General features: G+C 41.8%; 1 protein-coding gene across 7 annotated transcripts; it reads right to left on the bottom strand.

Moving 5' to 3' along the window:
• Nucleotides 1-104: 104 nt before the first annotated feature.
• arhgap23b (Rho GTPase activating protein 23b) lies at nt 105-16,969 on the bottom strand. 7 transcript variants are annotated; one of them, XM_055229613.1, is made up of 24 exons: nt 13,254-13,280; nt 13,074-13,160; nt 9,151-9,342; nt 8,872-8,902; nt 8,713-8,805; nt 8,556-8,634; nt 8,390-8,444; nt 7,151-8,243; nt 6,834-6,942; nt 6,713-6,752; nt 6,496-6,633; nt 6,100-6,408; nt 5,955-6,016; nt 5,568-5,664; nt 5,331-5,432; nt 4,963-5,115; nt 4,641-4,719; nt 4,157-4,230; nt 3,963-4,052; nt 3,588-3,713; nt 2,812-2,856; nt 2,649-2,742; nt 1,912-1,940; nt 818-1,842 (listed from the first exon to the last, which is right to left on the bottom strand). In XM_055229613.1, the coding sequence occupies exons 2-24, from the start codon at nt 13,125-13,127 to the stop codon at nt 979-981; spliced, it is 4,008 nt and encodes a 1,335-aa protein (XP_055085588.1). In that variant the 5' UTR covers nt 13,128-13,160; nt 13,254-13,280; the 3' UTR covers nt 818-978. The 7 variants fall into 7 exon arrangements, with proteins under 7 accessions (XP_033840666.1, XP_055085588.1, XP_055085590.1 ...); XM_055229617.1 differs by lacking the exon at nt 13,254-13,280 and adding an exon at nt 2,505-2,529 and having other exon boundaries at nt 1,704-1,842; nt 13,074-13,243; XM_033984775.2 differs by lacking the exons at nt 13,074-13,160; nt 13,254-13,280 and adding an exon at nt 16,828-16,969 and having other exon boundaries at nt 105-1,842; nt 5,331-5,440; nt 5,579-5,664.
• Between the last annotated feature and the right edge of the window lie 1,946 nt (nt 16,970-18,915).

Raw genomic sequence — 18,915 nt, 5'->3', positions numbered from 1 at the left:
TTTAAAGACATTTTGTGTTATTGGTTTGGTGAGCATTCGGTAACTTGACAAATTAAAACAAAAAAACAGTCATAACAATAATAATTTGAAAAAGCCAAAGATAATAATAATTTAATATTTATATACAGGTATAACATTTACATAGTACAATAGGTTAATTTCTCAAGGCTTTCTACAAGGGTTACAAAACAGGCCCAGGCACAGAGCACAATATTCAGACACTGTTCAGCACATGGAAGGAGCACTGGTCACTGGGGCTTGCATTGGCATTGCACAGTGATTGTACAAAGGATAGAAAACTGATTTGGCATGACTTCACATAGCTGCCTCGTGTCCTTACTGTCCCAAATATTTAGTACATCTATTACTGACCCCAACCTTTGGGCAGACGGCATTAGGTTAACTCCACTGGGATGATCTGAGGGTTATGTCCAGAACACATGGGAAGAAAGCTACTGTGGGCAGCAACAACACACTGATGAGCCTGACGGCCTGCATAGATTTAGTTAGACTAGCCATGGTCATAGTTTGAACTAGCTGCAGACATTTTGGAAAGATGTTGGAAAAGTAGATCAACTAAAGATATTGAATCATTACTCTGAGAAGCCAAAACAATTAAGCATAGTCATGTAAAACATCTTGTACAATGTTTCTTTAATTTAAATATAATGCTGTAATTGGCCTATGCAGGTATATAACCAGACAAATATTACAGAGTCTCAGGCCAATAGAGGATCACAGGATGTTTACAACATGCTTCCAGAAGCCCCAGACCTGGACTCTGCTAGGCCATGGCAGGACCAGAACAGAGGGAGTTTGCCACTATACAAGAGTGGGCAGGTTGTTGTTACTGTTCTGTGGCTAACCTGGTCACTGACAGTACTATTTGTGTAAAAGAGACAGAGAGTTTTAAAGTTCAAATTTGGCTGTTTTAGTTCAAACCTGGATTAAAATCTTGGTGTGTTGTATTGCAGCAGCTCATACCATCACTGTGTGGCGCCGCCATCTCTGGTTCTGCTCTTGTGGTTTTGAGAGTCTTCTTAGAACCACTGAGGACCTGGAGGGGCTGGGGTCTGACCAAGGACAAGTCCCTACAACCATCCAAGGAACTGGAGGGGTCTCCTGATAAGACACTGTTGCAATAGCTGATCCCTGTGGAACTCCGCTCTCATTGACCCGTATGACCTCCACCTTGTCCGTTCTCCAGCCTCTGGCTCTACCCTCTAGCTCTAGGGTCATGGACAAAGCCCTCGTTCGAGCAGTGAAGCTTTTCTTACAGCGCAGTGGAACTGCTGGAGCCCAGTTGCCCGACTGGGTCCCATAGAAACTAGAGGTGTGAGCAGGAGGGATCCTGGAGCGAGATACCCAGGCTGGGCCCCCTGCTCTGGAGGGATATGTGTGCAATGGGGCAGGAGCCTCAGGTGGAGCCTGGAGGAGGTGGAAACTGTGAGGACGGAGAAGTCTGTGCCCCCTCCTCACACCCACAATTGGCCTCAGTGGCCTGGGCACTGTCAGTGCCTCCAGCTGTGCTATGTCAGTTTTTTCATACTTTACTTTGATTTCGGTTTCCACCTCTTCTTTGTTGGAAACCTCTTCCAGATCCTTGCCCTCTTGTAAGGTTTGACCTTCCTCTCCTCCTCCTCCTTGGACCTCACTCTTGGATTCAATGCTGTCTCTCTCTTCTCCATTCTGTCTCCTCAAATTGCTGGATTTGACTGGCTCATGCTCCAAGTTTTCCTCTGAGCTGATTCCTGGAAGATGGTCAGGTGATATCTTGCGTTTGCGGGTCATGGCAGAGATTAATTCCTTGGCATTTGGGTCCTTCTTAGGGCTCAAAGAAATCTGTAAAACATGTTTGTATTACAGAACTTTTCTATATGTACTGCTGAGTTGCACCAAAGTTTTGATTACCTTTAGTTTAAGTGAATCGATGGTGGAATCTAGAAGAAAGATACAAACATATTAGATCCAAGAGACTATTCAGTATATTTATCACTCACAGCATAGGTTATGGTAAACTATTGATAGACACTATTCCCGTTTAAAATATGGGTTTCAAGTGAGGAAAGTTGTCATAGCAGTTAACAGTTTCAAATAAAAACATATATATTTTTAATGGATAGAGGCCCTCAAAATGTCCTTCTAATCAGGAACAAGTGATGTCAATGATTAGAGGTCTAAACCTCCAGAATATATTGAAATTGTTCACTTCAACAACAACTTCATTGTTCCACTCAACTTTTATCACCTTTTGTTTTTCCCTATAAAATTAAAATACATGAAGAAAATGTAATTGAACAAATTATAAGGTTTACAAATGATTGTCTTGTTCAAACTAAAGAAGACATAATATAATATGTATTATTTATAATTGAAGCTTTCCATGTCTATCAATATTACACCCATTGGATAAAATGGTCAGAATTCACATTTGACTTCAGGACAGGACAACAATGTAAAAACACTCAGGTGGGGGCACAGAATCACAAACACAGAGGTCCTACCGCAGTGGTGCCTCCACTTTTTCAGCTGCAGCGCACAGAAAAGGACACAAACCATTAAAGATACACAACTGTCTCATTCCTCTGAACACTGTGCCAGTGTGTGCTGTTCTCACAAAGCAGAGTGTGTGTAGGGCAGACCCTCACCTGGGCAGTCTCCTGGCCCCCCTGTGCGGCCGATGTTACACAGCAGGTGATCGATGTTGGGCACTGGTGAAGAGTCGCTCTCGTGATCAGGGGCCTTCACAAACAAAAGAACAGTGAGACGCCAAACAGCACTAAAGGTCTGGGCTTATTCTGTCACATTTACCTTCTCCTCTTTTTCCATAGGTCCGTCCGAGAAGAACCAGTCACACTGAAACACAAAGCAACATTTTAACAGACTGGATGAAAGTGTATTCCAATTGTCAACAGTTATTATGAACTCCAATCAAAATCAAAAAGAATATTCCCCAGTATTCTTTTTTTAAATTTCTAGACACAATATCACAAATAACTTACAGGGACTCAAATGCACATATATTAACACAGATACCAACAATATAAGTGGATGAGGTAGGAGGAAAGGGGTGGCAGACTTTATTGAATTCACAGTTGCACTGAATAAATACACACGCCTATACAGTTGAAACTAGAACTTTACATACTCTATATAAAAAGACACACTTTGTTTGCAGTGTGACAATGCTCATTATACATCACCATCATACATCGTAAACATAAATTGTCTTAAAGTATTGCTGTCTCAGAACACAAACATAGAGAGAGGGGACACAATGCACTCATCCAAGGTCAAGATATCAACATATTTTATATACACACACACACACACACACACATATATATAGATATATGTATATATATATATGTGTGTGTGTGTGTGTATATATATATATATATATATATATATACACACACACACACATATATATAGATATATGTATATATATATATGTGTGTGTGTGTGTGTATATATATATATATTATATATATATATACACACACACACATATATACACATATATACACACACACATATATACACACACACACACATTGGTATATATATATAAGACAGTTTCTTACATGCAGAATGAGAGTCTCTATGATCTTGTAGCGGTCAGGCATGTGCGTCACCATGTCCATCATGTTGTCCTCGGACGTCCTGACCAGAGTGGGTCCAAACACCAGGGCCAGGTTCCGGGGCTCCATCTCAAAAGTGGTCACACACACAAAATTAATTTTGGACCCTTGTATTTATGGCTACATAGAATCTATTCCATTTATGTTAGGGTTTAAGACATGAATAAATAAGTGTCTTTTTAATGGCACACATACTTTTTATGTTTTACACTTGCATTCCTTAACATCATTAACATGATTTCAAGACCACCAGGTATTTGTAAACCATTCACACAGGTTATTCACTCCATAATTAGTTAGTGACCATTGAAGCCGTACCTTATTCTTTTCTGAATAATCAGCCACTCTTTTGAGGTGTTCCACCAAAAATTTGAGAGTATGAAAGTAATGATCTGGGAGACTGTGGATCTAGAACAAAAATGTATTTGATTTAAATAAAGCAGACTGAGGTGAATATACTAAGAGAGATTTTTTAAAAAGGGCTAGGGCTTAGGGTTGTAAATTACACTGACCAGGGTCTTCATAGTTTTGAGTCTGCTGTCTGCGTCTTCTATCCGATTGGCTTCAATGAAGGAACTGTACTTATCTATACTCAAAAAGAATAATGAAATATTAAAGTATTTACAGTTATATATTAGGTGCAGGCACATTGGATGTGCAGTTATTAAGTTAATAAACTAGATAAGAGGACAGCACAGACACAATCACTGGTATGGTTTAACGTTTATTTAAATGAATAGGAAATGCGCCTGAACCTTGTGAGTGTGTCATATTCTCAAGTTCATTGATTATTGTAAGCCCTGTGACTCTATACAGTTAGCTTATATAAATATATCAAATAAGTGCACACAGTTTTCACATAATTCAGAGCATTACTGTGCATGTGTTATAGGCCTCAGTACCCATTGTATTAGAGTAAAAAAACAAAACAAAAAAAAACTAACTAAACATCCAAAATGTGCATCTGAAGTTGCATAGAGTTAGTTTTGCACCTACCATCTGTGAATAGTGGCTCTGGAATTTTCCTGAAAAATGATTTTAGCAGACTGCTGATGACGTTCAGGTCCTGGAATCTCTAAAACAAAGGGCAGGACAGATTATTGTCTCAAATGTGTTTACATTTGTACATTTGTGTACATTTACCAAGATAAGATAAACATGTTGCTACACCGCCAAAACATATTCTACAACTTTCGAGTGGGCTTTATGAGGATACTGTGATGCGACTGTGCTAGTGTTGATGGACAGAGAAAATCTCACATTTTAAAACTGTGTCTAATGTTGGTGTAATTTTTCTGTTGGTTCTAACTGTCCACACCTCATCTCCCGTGTTGATATCCAGCCCTTTGTTGAGGTGCTCTTGCAAACTGGACACCAGCGCATTGTTTCCTGGGACTCTGTAGATCCCGGTGTACTCTAGACCCATGGCCTCTACCACAGCACAACACATCTCCACAATCAGAGGCACAAACTGAGAAAATGAGAGGAAAAGAGGATTTTAAATTAAAGGTCAAATACACAGACAGGTATGTAAGTAATATGAGCATGAGAAACACAGAACATTTCCCATTGTTAGTTTTTTTTTTTTTTTTTGCAAGTTTTTTCACTTGCACAATATAAACTATGTGACTTTATGTACCAACAACAGTGCAAGATATAGTTGTATGCATTTATATGAGTGCTCACTTTATGGTTGACAGCAGGCTGACAGTCCTCCAGCCGCACTCCAAAAGCCTTGGGATTACTGCTCTTCTTGCTTCTCTTCATGAGGTTGATGCCCCATGGGGTCTTGTCATCTGCAACAGAGACAAGTGACGAGAACTCAGTGGGATGCTGACTCAGTCACAGACCATGCCCCACCTGATCTAGAGGCCCCGCCCACCCTCACATGATCTAGGGTCCAACCCCCCGATCAATGTTCACCACACTTTTACCTGATTTGTTGTCTGTTTTGGAAAGAAGCGAAGGCGGCACAATTCGATGGCTTTTGGGAGAGGAGTCTTGCCTGTGACCTGTCAGACTGCACACACAAGTACACATTAGCCCAGCTCATTCAAATATTATGCAGTAATTACACCTGACTTCCATACTTTTAAAAAGTAGTTAATGGTTGAGGCAAGATCTACACTAAAAGTTTCATAACAAATCTGGAAGTTTTTGGAAATGCTATGGAACTATTTACACAGAGATAGAACAAAAACTGTTACGGACATTCAAGTGTAAATGATGATGCCAAATCTTTTATCATGAACAATTACAATATAAATTGTATCCCCATTCTAGAGGCTTACTTCTATGCTACAGACTGACCTGTGTTTTCTGTAGTCATTCAGCTTCTTGTTAATCAGAGCTTGTCTCGAGAATCCAATCTCCTGAACCACAGAAATGACCAATGATTTAAAGTTGGTTATGGGCCAATATATTCACCATATACATTAGACATATAACACCTCACCTCACTGTCACTCTTGCTGTTGTCTCGGATGGCTTTGATCCAGCTGAGCATGTCCTCGCGGCTCTCGGCCTGCAGGAGGTATTCACAGAAGTCCTGAGTGGTGAGGCGCAGCGCATTTTTGCGTTTGGTCTCGCTGTAAGCAATGTCGATCAGGCAGCCACGGACGCTGATTGGAGAATGTTCCTCTTGTCCTGGGACGGCCCCTGCCCCGTGAAGGACTGCCTCTCTCTTGTCTTTGTAGAGGAACAGTGAGTGTGAACGCAGCACTGAGAAAACACGCTTCCATGGCCGAATACCACCCCCCAACTTCTACAAAAACCATAAGGAACATTTTAGTAAGTAATATGGCACTACTTGTACTGGTAAAAAACTTTTTTTATAGTGACACAGTCATACCTTGCCCTTCTCACTGAGCACCTGTTTGCAGTGCAGCCAGCCCTCTTTGCGGACATTGCTGACCACAGTGGTGCCAAGCTCAGAGGTGGAATGGCGCTTGGAACGGGCTTCCTCCTGAGCACGCAGGCTGTCCAGAGACTGCACAAACAAAGGTTTAACCCATTTAACCCACAGTTTCAATCCACTTGAACAATTTAGGTACATCGTTCCAACTCACCCCATCCAGGAAAAAACTCTTCACTCTTTTTGGAAGTTTTCTAAAAAGAAGCACAATACCATTTATTAGACAGAATGAAATTTCTATTATTGTAATTTTAAATATTGTACAGGTGTCTTACGAGAAAACTCGGCCTTCGTCTTTGAAAATGTTGAGCCCTTCATCGCAGGACTTGGATCTCTCTGTGGTGACGGCTAGGAGGTATGACGAGCGGCGATTTTTCATACTGGCTGAGCACCATATACAAGAACAAACAAGAAGGAACATGTTTAGAGTCCCTTCATGCGAAGGATTGAACAGACAAACTGATTTTAGGCCTAAAAGCGATGGGAAGGAAGCAACAGTTTCATATAAACATAGAAACAACACAGTTTATGAGAAGTGAGGATCCTACAGTGCTATGGTGGTCTGACGGAACAGGGTACAGAGGGGACATACCAATGAAAGGGATGGAGGACAATGAGTCGAAAGCCTGCTGTGCCAGACTGCCATTAGTCCTGCAGCTCTGCGTGGCAGAGGGCTTCTTCCTCATGATGACTTCCTGCTTTAGGGGTCTTGTCCACTCCTCCTCTGCAGGCGACAGGACAGGGGAGGAGAGAGGCCTCTGGGACCCCTCACTGTCACAGGGACTCAGGTGAGCTGTATTGTGGTTGTCCTCTCTGAAAGTATGGGCATGTTGGAGCAGATACGTGCTCTTTGTGCTGAAGGATGGGCTGTAGCTACTGTAGCCAACCTCATTTGTGCGTGGAGTCTGGGGCTCTGCTACCTGCTGACGCCCCTGTCGGCCTGTGGGGGCCACAGAGGTGGACAGTTCTCTCTGGAACTCTGGATCTTTTTGCTGGGGGAGCTGGCTGTGGGATGATACTAATGTGGTGGCGTGTTTCAGTGTTTCCACAGAGCGGCCATAGTTGTGCTCATAGTCTGCATAGGCAGCTAACAGATTTTGGGAGCATGCTTTACCTCTTGTATCAGGAACATCTCCACCACCTCCTAGTCTATAGGGGTCTTGAAATGCAGCTGCAGCCACCTGACGATGGTGCTGTAAGCTTTCTGTGTGGTGTGGCTCGCCAAAACCAGGCTCCACTCCTAGTGCTATGCCCAGCCCGGCCAGCCGGTCCTGGGACACTCCACGGCTGCGAGGGGACAAGTGCTCAGCCGCTTGCGCCTGACTGTAGTACCATTCAGACAGAGCCTGTCGGCACAGGGCCTCAGCCCGTGTAGAGGCAGGCAGACTACTTTTACGAGGGGGTGGGAGGGTTGCTGAGGCAATGGCTGCATGGTGGTTTGCAAAGTGAAACTCCAAAGCGTTCAAAGTAGAGGAAGAGCGGATCTTGTTTGTACTTTTTGCATAGTCCTGACCAGTGTCTGAGTTGTCCAGGGGAGAGAAGGTGGCTCGACAGGGGCAGTTGTCCAGTGTGCTGAGGGGGCGGGGCCTAGAGCAGGAGTCACAGAGAGGTGGGGGTCCCTGCTGGATGTGCACCTCTCCACTGTGGGGATGATTTCTCCTGTGATAGGAGTCCTGTGAGCAAGCCTGTAGAGAGACGGCACACAGTACTATACGTGTATTCAGTTAAAATGATTGTAAATTTAGTATCTACAGTAATATTTTCCTAATTTAATATCAAGAGGGATAACTATTTTGAGTCTGTTGTGTGTGCATTGCTAAGTCACACTTACCAGCTGTAGAATGTCTTGGTCTTTGGGCACAATGGACAGCTCCAGAACACTGTCACTGCAACAGAAAAATTGCATTTATCAGTGTACACCCAAAGCCAAAGAACTGTGGCCAACCCTCTTATTTTATGTTCTAATATAATTTATTTTGCATGTGGTTTTAAGCTACCTGTTCTGAATGAGTGCAATGACTTGAGAGTAAGTTTTGCCCAAAATGCTCTCTCCATTGACTTTAACCAGGCGGTCCCCTAAAAGCACAAATATATTTTCAAATATATTATACAGTTATATAAATAGTACAGTATAATGCTGCCTCTGTCTTTCACCTGTGCACAGTCCCGCCGTCTGAGCTGGACCATTCTCCCGAACACTCTTCACAAAGATGGTGTCCATGGGCTCCAGGCGTGAGTGTGCACATCCTACAAATGTCTCAATAATTAGTATTTAAACATTCATTCTTCCTCAGTATGACCAGAAACTCTCACCTTTTACTGATGTGTTCCCGTTCTCTTTGTCCTGTCCAGACACACAGACAGTTAGATATTAATGTTACTTATATCACAGAGCAATAATTTTGCTTCACATCTTTGGTCTGCTTTGTATTGAAACCCTTCCACCTGTATTAAGTCACGTCGGCCTATAGAATGTTGAAACCCACCATTTAAGAAACTGTCAAATAAACTGGGCTGATTGTCTTAATTTGTTAATTTGATGTTAATTTAGTGTTTATTTGTTTAATCACTATAAATCAGGACAGTATGTACCTTGAGAGAGTGGAGGGATGACTCCGGTGGATAGACAATAAAATGGCGCAGAGTGAAGCCAAAGCCCTGGGAGTTTTTCTGGAGCACAACGGTCCTGGGTGCTCGCCATGAAAAGCCCTCTACCTCGCCTGAAGACAGGGGGCGCCGTCGGTTCTTATTGGAGAGTGTAATGCCATCTCTCTCCCCCTTAACCTGTGTGGAAACAAAAGAAGGAGAAAAAAGGAAATGGGTGTATGCCCAATGTGAGCAGAATAGCACCAAAGTCATGCATATGACTCAGTTCCTCTCTCCAAAGAGCATTGTCTGGAACTATTCATTTATTGACCAACATTGAGTTATAAATATGATACCTATTAATAACAACAGGAATCAAGCCTCATAATCTGTATTATTGGTGTATACTGGTTTGATTGAGACTTTAGCAAGACAATGAAAGCAGGGAACCACCAAATGTTGAGCTGAGCACAAGGAATGATTTAGCACTAGTACTGAGCTGTATATAAAACAATGCACACTCACATCTATGCATAGGTGAAATAACAGGAAGTGTGTTTGTGCACATAGGAAGTGTAGGGCCCTGCCCATTAAGGAGAGCTCAGAGGGTACTTTTAAGAGCTTAGGTTTCTAGTTCACTTTGGACCTTGGTAATGTGCAGTGCACTAAGAAAAACAAATAAGTGCTGAAGTGCTACTATAAAAGGCACACACACCAGCACCCACCAGGCTCAAAGCTCCAGTGCTTTTATTTAGACACTGTGTTCACACAGAGCACAGAGAACAGATGCATGATGGTTGGACCAAGATTTACCAAAGGAAGACTTTTCCTCTTCACCACATCAAACAAGACCAGTATTCATATTTCTACTCAGACAAAGACAATAATCGCCTGTAATTAAATAACTGAAAAAGAGACCAAGATGTGGGACTGTTGTACAGAGAGCCAGGGCCAAAATGACCAAATATTTCAAAAGCAAAGAAAATGTGAGAGCTGGACCACACATTCATAATACTAGAGAACCAGGGACAAATCTGCATTGGATACATTTTCTTAATTCATTATTTTAGTTACTTAGATGTAAAGACAGTATATTAGAGTGTAGAATTTTCAGGTGGTGCTAAATTGCTAAATGTAAACAGTTTATTACACCATTCTAGGATATAAGCAAAGACAGAAAAGATCTTGAAATGATTATTTGCAGCCCTAACTCACCCCTGTGATGTGATGGCTTGGTAATAGTCTGCGGGACCTCTGTAGTTGATATGACTTTGGAGGAGTGGGCTCAAAACATGGTGAGGCGCTCAGAGCAGCCAACCAAATGCAGCGTGGTTCTACATCACTACAGTCCACTCCCACTGAGCACTGGAAGCTCCACTGTGGTCCCAAAGAAGCTGGGGCCAGGTCACCCGCCAGCATACTCACAAGTACCAGTCCAGTCTATGCACTCACATACCAGTCTGGACACTTTCACAAACATCTGAACAAACGTATACCATCCTTAGTTGTTATGTGGGTTATCATGTAAAATCCAACTGATCCTGGAGTTACAAAGTACAAAACAACTGTCTGAAAGGCTCAGCTCCTTCTCCACAGGAGGTTGAGGACATGATCTTCTGTTTCTGACTTGTTTCTGTCATGAAGACCGGACATGACCATGCATAAAGTAAAGAAAATATCTTGGTTTATTTTAATGTTCTTCAAGAAAAACATTTTAAAACATAGGTGGGTTTTCTTGAATTGCTCCACAGCAGTCCTGAGAAATCCAGCATGTCGTTATGCAACAGGAAATCACTCTTTCAGCCATGCGAGTGGTGAGTTCTTTGTGTCCACAATACACTCCACTGAGTATGTTGAGTCTTCACACACCTTTGTCACGAATCAGTGGCGCTGCCTCTGGATGATGCTGTTATCGGTCTGAGCTGTGGGTAGGCTGCAGGAGAAGACATCTTGGTGCTTTGTTGGTAATGTTGCAGAGCATGCTCCTTCTCCCATGGGTGAAATCTCCCCCTCTCTGTTGCTTGTTTCAGCGCTCACTCTGTCCTTTTCTCTCCAGAGCATCGCCTGTCACCTCCACTTACACTCAGCCAAATGTCACAGCTGAGGAACATTCCCCACTCTGTCACACTAGACATCTATAATACCTTGGTCCATCAGGATATAGAAAATAAAGAAAAAAAACAAAAAAACACTTTGCTTAACACAGGAGCGCAAGGAAAACACTACTGTTATTCTCTGCTGCTGAATAAATTCTGCCAAATGTATGAGGGCATAGATGTTGTGTTGGGGTAAAAATAAGTACACTGACTCACATCTCTTCTGCCCTGATTCTTCCCTCTCTCAGTGCCTGTGCTCAGGGCCACCACATGACCACTGTGTGCATAACAGCTTACATCCATGTCATCAAACAACATTTGAATTAACTGAATCAAGTGTTTATTATTCTTGTGATATGGAGCTTTTCTCATTAAAAAAACAGATCTGGGTAATTCTAGGCCTAACACCTTTATCCATTTTTTACGCACACAGATAAATTTATGGACTAATGATGTTACCACTGTGCTGGTAACATAATTCTTACATAAAATCAAACCATTTATAACCATTTATCGTCAAATATGACAGATTGTGAGAACATTTGCTGATGCTGAGGGAAACCGAGAGAACGACCTATTTTTAGTCAGCTGTGAAGATGGAGCTAAAAATATGCACAGCCTCAGTGCATTTTGCTACGCTCTGACAAACACAAATGAGTCTAGATCTACTTTTGGTTAGGGATGAGTTTGAGCAAAAGCAGCCAACAAAGTAAAACAATGAAAAAACTAAAGCAATAACAGCACACCACAGCTCTTCAGACGAGACCCAAGAATACTTGAGTAACAAAAAAATCATCATGCATCATACTAAAACAGTACTAAAGTAATATTATGACAGTCTAAGGCCAAGGTCTAGTAAAACTAAGCGGTCCACAGTGGGACAGCCCTCATGTTACATTACTTCATAATTTCAACGTAAAATACACTGCCCATTGTTCAAGCTGTTTCTCAGGACCAATAATGAGTAAATGAACATGAACAATAAACCCATCATTACAGTGTCATAACATGCCAAGATAAGTTGATCCAGTCCCTGTTTACAATTAGATGAAAGTGATATTAGAAGATGTGAAAAGTGATGCTCTGTCACAGTATCACTTGAGTTTCAAACATGTGCCTCTTGTCACAATTCGCTAGAGTCAAAACACCAGTGCCACCTGTAAACAGCATATGTTTTCACTATAAAGACACAGAAGTAGAACCCTCTCAGAGCCCCAGTAGCAGTGGGTGTATCAGAGATGTGCAGTGGAGCCAAGCAGGAGGCAGCAGTGCTCCATAATGGTCACTCTGTGAGGAGTGCGTGTGGGCTGCAGTTTGGAGGTCCATGCATTCCATTCTGAATTCTCATTGTCTCAGTGCCCAGTGCCCACTCAGCCGCACCCCTCTGCCACCACACTCAGAGCACTGACTCTGCCATGGCCCCAGATCCTGAAGAAGTCTTCCCCTGATGTGAGGAATGTATAACCATCATTGTGTGGGCTGCTCTCCAGGGCACGCCTTTCCCAGCACTCACACAACATTACAGTACTTCTGCAGCGAATTTTAAAAAAAAGGTATATCACAATATAATATAATAGTATTATAAGTATACTGAATCGAATACGTCTTTATACGAGCTCATTCTTTCTCAAAGAAAACATAACACTTCACTTTACCAATCATTTCCACAGAAGAAAATAGCCCATCTAGAACACGTCCTGTGGTTTGTTTTTGTTCAGAGTAAACATGAGTAGGCCTGTTCTGATTCCACGTGAACCTGGTCGAAATGTTTAAGGTGGACGGTAAATGTTATGTTCATATTGTGCCCCGTGCGCGCGTTGTTATCGGACTTACTTCAGAGACAGGTGGGATCCCAACAAGACAAAAAACAACTCCATCTCCACTCATTGGATTCGCAGTAGTAGAGCGGACACAGAAACCCTTCAAAAGAACCAGAGCATTGTCACAAAGGCTAGACGTCCTGACACTTTTGTAAAGGTTCACACGGACCGCTCTGCGCTGCAGCGTCCTTACCTCCCCGCGACGTGTCGCGTCAGTGCGCTCAGTCATCACAGCGCGTCACGACGCTCTTGTCAAACCCACACATAGAGAAAGGCAAGGGTACATTTACTGATAAAGTATCCGGTGGAGTAACCCAACAACAGCATTCTTTCTTATGATTTGCTCCATCCCCTCCGCGCGCACGCATATTGTTAATTATCAGCTACAACAATCCACTGCTCGCGCTGCTGCCACTGCTCCAAACAAAGACATAGTCACATGACCCGCATGTTTTTGGGACAGGACAGTGATTATGTGTTGGTGAACACATTAGGCTAACCAGCCCTTAACGGAATAAATTAATCCTTCTGTGATCCCACAGCAGGGTACACTGACAGTGTCAGCCCATCACTCTCCTAATACACGCGGTGTGTGACCCATCATCAGGAAGCCATGAACAATGAAAACACAGATCGCCCCGTGTCAGCCCGATTCTGTCAACTGAACTGTGTAATAGATGTAGAGTAAATGTGTGCGCACAATGTTTTTATTCTGTGATATATATGTTTTATATCCAGGGCAACGGGGCTGTGTTATGTTTGTGAAGAGTGGAATCTTTCATTTTTGGATTTAAAGTCTTAAACTGTCAAACATCTGTCGACCTCACCAGAGAGGGTATGTGCTGCGTGCATGTGGGGGAGGCAACACTCACCCTTATCTATTTACGGCACTACAGAGATTTGTCTAATCCATGTAATCTGCTGTGGCCCGCAGAAACACAATCAGACACTAGAGGGTGCTGCCTAGACCAGACCAGCCTACTGAATGAATCAACGTCTACCTCCCATTTATTTCACTGCTCACTGCACACCCATTAATAATGACAATAATCCCGATGATAAAGAAGTCATGCATTTAACCTTAACCCAAGTTTTCTGTGTTCTCTTGGTCAGAGTTGAAAAATGTGCTTTGTAGAATTTTACCCTTGTTTTGGCTTTTGGATGTACTTAGTCTCAAACCAGTGAGTGGACTGAGTGGGGACATGGAGCACTTCTGATCATGCAGCAGTGTTTGTCACAGTTCAGCACAGTCCCAAGGGTGTTACACAACTGCCCACATGTGCATACAACCCCGCATTACAATGCTCAGGAGCCAGAGACCCAAACTCACACGGAGCTGGAACAAGGCTAAACTGTCCTATTTAAAGCTCAAACAAGCAGAGCAGAAAATGGCACATACATCTCCCCAGAGCTGCACATGGGCCACAATGTGATGATGTCATACAATACTCACTACGATTGGCTGCTGAGTAATTCTGAAAGCCTGATAAATTACATTTCATTTCTGATTACTCAAAACCCATTCTCAATACTAGTTTCTCAAAAAAATGTATGATTTCATATATTTTAAAAAAGCCACTGTGATTTTCATCGACATTAGATACACCTTGTGCAATGATTATTTATCTAGAAGAATGTGCAGCGTTGCACTGACAAAAGTTCTTGAAATTATGTTGGATCTTGTGCTGTGAAAAAGTACATTGAACTTTCCAGTCACTCTCAAAACTCTAGGTAACTTACTCCTTGCCTTCCGATTTTTGCTGTTGTCCATAAAAATTCTTACAATTCTAATAAAATAATAAGTCGTAAAATATTTGGTAGACTAAAACACCAATGGCCGATTAATCAACTAAACAACTAAAGGACTACAGCCTTAGCTCACAGATTAGAATTAATGACAACACAGAATACCTCTCCCTTCCTAAACGGTGCCCAAGACTTATAGTAAACACAGAAGTATAATTGGATCCACAGCTCTCACAAAGAGACACAAGTCAATGCTTTAACTGTAATAAAAGAAAAAGAACCAGCAGAGCCGTGGCACCACAGCCATGGTGCAGCTGTGCCATACAGACACATTGTTCACTATAGAGTTGTACTGCTCATTACATCCTCCTTTATTAATGCACTTACAACTAAAACACCAAGAACAAAGATATCACACACAAAGATTGCACTGAAAAAAGACAATTAGTGCACAGGCTTCATAGACCCATTCTGCTGCTCTTGGCACATACAGTGGTACAGCTAAAAATTGCTTAATTGAAGAAAAGCATAGAACAGTTTTACAATAAACCTGGACAATAACCAATATGATATCATTCTTTTTTGTTATTGTTTGTTTTCTGTGCAACCTTAACCCAGCATCTTTTCTGCTATTATTTGGCCATTTTACATTCATAGTTCAAAACAGAAGATTTGAAGAAAAAGATGGACGCCCAAAGATAATAGGATGGACAGTTACTTCTAGTTACTTCTAACTCTCACAAAGTTTGTTAAACCAAAATCCATCCTGCAAATAAATAAATAAAATGAAATGCTAAGATCTATTGGGTTTATGTTTCTGGTAGAGCCTAAAATGAAAAGCAGTAGGGACAAGTGTAACCTTGTGATCCTTGTTTGCATAATCTGTGATGTAATGATGTCCCTCTATCTGATGGAATGGACTGACTGGAATGGGTTTAATAAGAACATTCATGTTATTTAGCCTAACCTCCATATCATCTAAATAGTGAAACCCAGTAATTGGTTCTGCTCCTTTTAAGCATATCATTAGTGAACAAATGTAATCAAATCTTTAAGTTAATGCATTTGATCTGTCATGTCATGCAGGTATACTGAAGACTACTGCTTTTGGTTCTATACTCTCACTACCAGCACATGTCTTTCTAATGAGTCGTTTGATGACATTATATTTAGATGGGGGATCCTCTCTGGTTCACTTTCAATCTGTTTTTCACGCAAGAAATGGTTTCAGAGGAGAAAGAAGCAAAGGATATAGGAACAGAGGACAGGCTATCCATGGATTTTAGAATGATAAAAAAATATTTTATGTTTTGAACAGAGAAAAGCCCTCAAAATGTTGCAGATAACAGTGAGCTGTTAAAGATAGAAACATGGTGAGTGTATGTTAAACTGGGATAAATCAATGGGCAAAAAGGTGTCCCTAAAGAGTAAGACCCCCCCCCCTCCACAGCCCCCTCCTTCCAGTGTGTAGCAGGATATCCTCTCATTCACCAGCTTTGCCACCGAGAACCCCTTCACGCGTACATGCACACAGCTCACTGCCGCTAAACAACTGACCACAAAACTATCCATGGGTTTCAGAATGATGAAAATCTAGCACTGCTGCCAGAGCAATTGATAAATCAAAACAAAATACTATATCTTTTGAATGGGCAAAAGTCCTCAAAATAAGACATTAAAATTAGAACCTGAAAAACATGAAAATTCAGAAAATATTTACATACACCATAGCACCAACCATGTAGAGCAGGGCCCACATCTGATGTGTGTGGCCTCACTACTTTAACATGTGAGATTCAAGAATCAAGATATTATTGTCATATAAAAAACAATGAAACTATTAGAGCATGAAACACTTAATAGTTTTTTTTTATGTACAGTACAATACCCAAGGTGCAAGACCCCATCCAATAACCCCAAAAAGAACTCCTTTGTAAACATTAGCACAATAATAACATGCAATGCACCACATACACAATAAATAGTAACAGTTTTGAGGTGGATGTGAGAAAGAGTGTCACCTGCTTCATGATGCTCAGGACCAGTGCATGGCTCCTCTGCCCCAGCCTGTCTCCTGCCTCTCTCCTGGCTCTCTTGTGTCTGTTTCTTCTGGTTCTAACGCTGAGCTTGTTGTGTTGAGCTCATGTGCTGCTTGAACGTGAGCCTGCTCTAATCTGCTCTGTGGGCTGTATGCAGCATTAGAGCTGGAGCGGAGGGAGGATCAGAGGTGGTCATGTGACCCACTGTAGTACAATCAGCAGCTGTCGCTTCCACACACTGATCCAGGAGGCTTCTCAATGATTCCTCCATGCCCCCAACCCAACGGCTTTAAAATAAGAATAAAACAGGGGAGCTTACAGATTCGACTTTGCATGTTCTTCCTTGTATCTGTGTTCCCTTCTAGTATTGTAATTCAGAGGTCCTCAACCATTTTCAGTGGCAACCCCCATAATGACATCCACTGGCATTCTCAAACCCAAAAAATAGGTTACCCTACCCTAATATTTTATTTTCAGCACAAAGGCATAGATATGAGACCAACACTGAGGAATCAAGATTTACCACTGCATTTGAAGGGTACTATTCCTTGAGGCTATTGCATACAATCTAAATTTTTCCCCATATAATCTGGGGACCCCACGAATTAATTTTGCGGCCCCCAGGTTGAGAACCACTGCTTTAATTTATCTCATCAAGCTTAAACATCTATGGAAGGCAAAACTGACAACTGACCAGCTCAAGACCTGGAGATAGGTCTCTGGACACTGCAGAGAGGTGACCCAAGTACTGCTCTGGGAATGAGGGATGGGATATGCCATAAGATTAATTTCCCAAACGTTCCGTTTAGTACCTTCATGTCACACTGGCCTCAGACTGAGTTCCTGCGTCATTACAGTGTGATAATTGTTCATGTGGGTTCCATCTCTCCTTGTTTTAGGGAGCAAGTGCCTTGAGAATTGCTCACCCCTGGGGCAGAGCATTGTTGAGTATGTGTCTTCAGCTCCCAGCAGTGTTTTATCATGAGCAAATAGATAGTTAGACCTTATATTTACAGATTTACAACTGTGATGGCATCAACCCCTCCACTGAGATGCCTCCCTCTGGGCAGAGGAGGGAAAGTATGGTTCTGTATAAGCATAGGCATGGTCACAGCACTGGATGTGGGTGGTGTTAACTCTTCCTGTTGTTGTGGCTCCACAGGATGTCCTTTTCCTCATTCCTTGTGAAGCGTGAATTCTCACCTCTTGCAAAAGTTAAATGTTTCAAACATAAAAAAAAAAATCTTGTTAGAACAGACATTGTATCATTAAGTATATCAGCCTAAATAGGCCTAGCAATTCCCTGCAGTGACATTTTTGAATTTTTGAGTATCTAGAGTCAGATTTTGTTTTGTTTGTTTCATGACTCATGACTGAAGAAAGTTCACATAACAATTGAAATTATGATTATATCAACATGGAAAAGGAAAATGGAAAGTATAATACATTGGTATGGTGGTGAACAGGATCCCCCATTGTCTCAAAACATGATTCTATTCTGGCTCTAACTGTGTGGATCAAGGTTAGAGTTAAGTATGTGTGTTGATGACCCACTCTGAGGGGCAGGCACCAGCATTTCTGTTTCAAGGATGGTACTACAATTGGTATTTTATAAAAACAAATATCCAGAAGAATAACCCAAAAATGACAAATGTTTAACGTAATAACTAAATTATCTGACTATGTTAAAAAAGTCCGGTGGACTACATTACCCATGATGCACCTGTTATTCAGTGTACCGTGCAGTGTTATTACGGCGTTAGGAGCGGAGCCTCGTACACACTGCCTAATCTTTTTTTTTTTTTTTTTTTTTTTAAAAATGTTTTTTTTTTTTTTTTTTTTTCGTTCGATGCTATCGGTTTAGTGCAGTGCTCCACTTGCACGTACCTCGTATCAACGCTTCAATTGTGTCCATCCACTGTCCATCCTTTTGCAACAGGAAATATTCTCCTCTGCAGCTATTCGTACATAGTGTATTGACCCATTTTGGACAGTTTTGCCCATTCGGCCATTATTAACACTCCAGGTTTGCGTATAAGTTAATTTATTGTGTTGGAGCGCCCAACTGTG

Source organism: Periophthalmus magnuspinnatus, chromosome 19 (assembly GCF_009829125.3).
Source record: "Periophthalmus magnuspinnatus isolate fPerMag1 chromosome 19, fPerMag1.2.pri, whole genome shotgun sequence".
Classification (NCBI taxonomy): domain Eukaryota; kingdom Metazoa; phylum Chordata; class Actinopteri; order Gobiiformes; family Gobiidae; genus Periophthalmus; species Periophthalmus magnuspinnatus.
The sequence above is the reverse complement of the archived record's forward strand: the minus strand, read 5'-3'. Positions and strand labels throughout refer to the sequence as shown.